The 3,396-nt window shown below is 29.5% G+C and overlaps 1 protein-coding gene across 1 annotated transcript in view; it reads right to left on the bottom strand.

Moving 5' to 3' along the window:
- The window catches only part of LOC106464802 (voltage-dependent calcium channel subunit alpha-2/delta-2-like), a 58,016-nt gene that overhangs the window by 9,323 nt on the left and 45,297 nt on the right, over positions 1-3,396 (bottom strand). The window contains exon 15 of the mRNA XM_013924959.2: positions 2,280-2,363. Within this exon, the coding sequence (XP_013780413.2) occupies positions 2,280-2,363 (84 nt within the window). The remainder of the gene's footprint in view (positions 1-2,279; positions 2,364-3,396) is intronic.

Raw genomic sequence — 3,396 nt, 5'->3', positions numbered from 1 at the left:
ATATCAAGTAAACTATTACAATGTCTTTCATACGACAAAATATCAGATTTTTTTATAGTCTTATGGTTTGTAAAGCAATTGTTTTTCTCATGCGTTTTTTTTCTTTTCGCATATTGCCTCTCTATCATGCACAGTACTATTCATTTTAAAATTAAAAATACTTTTATGCATCAGAAACATTTCAAATTTGACATGCAAAATTTTTATAATGGCCAGGTAGTTATCAAATGTTTCTTAAGAAAAAAAGTTTTTATTTTATCTGTTATTTTCAGTAATTAACCTCTGTACGGATTCAGTAGATTTGACCGATCTCGGAACCACCATAAAAAATTAGGAAATGTATATAAATTATGCCTTTTTCATTCTAGAATGAACACAAATTATAACACAAAAACATAAATGTTTAGACTAAATAGCTCAAATATCATAACATTATACATTTATATATATTTACTATTTTTATTAAATTGACCTTTCAACCGTGCCTGGATAACAATATAGAAGTTACAACGATGATGCTCACATGCACTCATGTTACTGTATCAAATAACATAAAGTTGACCTTTGATCTGTACAAAGTAACTTGTCTTGGCTTTAGTTGACCAGTTTTTTGTAAAATACAGTTACATTTCAATTGTTATACATTATATATGTGTATAGATTATTGCTATTTTGAAATAAGTTCTTAAACTTATTTTTCTTAAAACATAGAACAATAACTAAAGAAGTAAAGCAAACAATTATCTCTTCTAGTTATGACCTTTGTACTTGGTTGCTGCTTGACATAGGTTGCTAAGCCTTTAAAAATTTGCGTGTGGAGGATATGAAACAAAATAATTTTTTTAGGTTTTATATATACACTTGAATAACTAAAAAATCATAAATTACTACCATAAAATTCCACTATAATTTATGAAGCTTAGTAACTAAGATGTATTTCAGTCTAAAAAAATATGAAATTTCGAGCAGACTAAAGACACACCCTACCTCGTTGAAATATTGGTTCAAAAGAAAGGCTGAGAAAACCACTAGGGGGACATTCTGAGTTTCTGATTGGTTATTCATGTCATATATAGAAGTAAGTGTATATAAGGGAGCATTTCCAAAAATGGAAAGAGGTGGGTGGGGTGCCACTATGTTTGATTTATTACATGAGCAATATCTTAGCAAATAGAAAAGATAAGATGTTCTTATTTTATATTCTAGCTTGTCAATATCTGTAATTTGAGTTTCTAATTTGTATGAAAATATAGACTTAGTATTTTGACCTCACAAACATTTAATTTGAATTAATGCTGCATTCAACATACCACGTGACACACAAAAATTGATGTTTATCCATGTATTTTTAATATTTGCTTTTAAATTAAAAAATTGAGTAATGTATAGTACTAAAATTTGAATTATAACATACAGTTTGATACCAAACTTATTGACATAAATTCATAAAATAGTAGTTCAATAAAATATTGAATGTGAGTCAACAAACGAGATGACATGTCCTTTCACCTGTGACCCGTCTCGAAAGGGTTAAAGACTGGACACTTCTCTAACAGTAATGTTGATTATGACATCCCCAAACTAAAGACTGGACACTTTCTTAACAATATACTTGCTATCATGTTCATTTTCAGTAAACTGCAATAGTTGTGATAACTAATGAAGGCTATGTACCTAAATCAAACACAATGTACCTGATAAATTTATGAAAGTGAAACTCACCAACATGGCTCATTTTTATAATGTTTGTTTTCACTGACAGAAGAAATGAGAACATTTATTTTAGGTTAATTTTTATATTGACTCATTCAGCTCTATCTAAGCCCCGATTCATATTTTTAACACCTTACAATTTTTGTATTAACCAATTACAGTAATGACACATAAAATAAACTGTAGTATCTAATTAATAGCTACCCATGTTCATCTTTGTTAAGATTAGCTTGGCAACCACAAGTGCAAAAAACATGCATTTCGAAAAAATAACAGTTAAGTGGTGAAGATATTAATCTTCACAGGAGAAAACCACATGGTTGAAAGTTAACTTCACAAACTTAATGATTATCTTAGATAAAAAATAAAGAAACATTCATCTGTCAGAAAGATTTGAATGTCAAAGATAAGTCTAGCATTGCTAAATCAAAGTGCTTTATTAAAACAAACAGAGCTGTAAAGTAAGTTGCTCCTTAATAACAATTCTGGAAAAAACAACAACAATTAATCCACACATACAGTTTCTCAGACATACAACATTTACCTACTGATGACAAATTATTTACCATGACATCCATGTAAAAATTTGTCCATTCAAACAGCTTTTCCCCTTCAAGTACCATGGGTCGACTCAAGACTTTCACATACTCCTGTAAAATGTGAATGTGCAGTATAGATATAGCTGAGAAATCAATCATTGCAACAGTATTTGAAAACAAATTTTTGTATATTCAGTAACGAATATAGAACATGTAGCATGATATTATAGAAATTGTTTAACATAGAAAATGAAGACTAATTTCAAATAAGTTCTTACACTATTTTAATTATTGCCTATGAAGAATACTATTAGTCAAGGTCATCTTACTTTCACCATGGTCTAAGAATACCATTAGTCAATGTTATCTTACTTTCACCATGGTCTAAGAATACCATTAGTCAATATCATCTTACTTTCACCATTGTCTAAGAATACCATTAGTCAATATCATCTTACTTTCACCATGGTCTAAGAATACTATTAATCAATGTCATCTTACTTTCACCATGGTCTAAGAATACCATTAGTCAATATCATCTTACTTTCACCATGGTCTAAGAATACCATTAGTCAATGTCATCTTACTTTCACCACGGTCTAAGAATACTATTAGTCAATGTCATCTTACTTTCACCACGGTCTAAGAATACTATTAGTCAATGTCATCTTACTTTCACCATGGTCTAAGAATACTATCAATCAATGTCATGTTACTTTCACCATGGTCTAAGAATACTATTAATCAATATCATCTTACTTTCACCATGGTCTAAGAATACTATTAATCAATGTCATCTTACTTTCACCATGGTCTAAGAATACTATTAGTCAATATCATCTTACTTTCACCATGGTCTAAGAATACTAATAATCAATGTCATGTTACTTTCACCATGGTCTAAGAATACTATTAGTCAATGTCATCTTACTTTCACCATGGTCTAAGAATACCATTAGTCAATTTCATCTTACTTTCACCATGGTCTAAGAATACCATTAATCAATGTCATCTTACTTTCACCATGGTCTAAGAATACTATTAATCAATGTCATCTTACTTTCACCTATGTCTAAGAATACTATCAATCAATGTCATCTTACTTTCACATGGTCTAAGAATACTATCAATCAATTTCATCTTA

The sequence above is a fragment of the Limulus polyphemus genome, unplaced genomic scaffold (assembly GCF_000517525.1).
Source record: "Limulus polyphemus unplaced genomic scaffold, Limulus_polyphemus-2.1.2 Scaffold1746, whole genome shotgun sequence".
NCBI lineage: Eukaryota > Metazoa > Arthropoda > Merostomata > Xiphosura > Limulidae > Limulus > Limulus polyphemus.
This window is presented reverse-complemented; position numbering and strand designations above follow the sequence as displayed.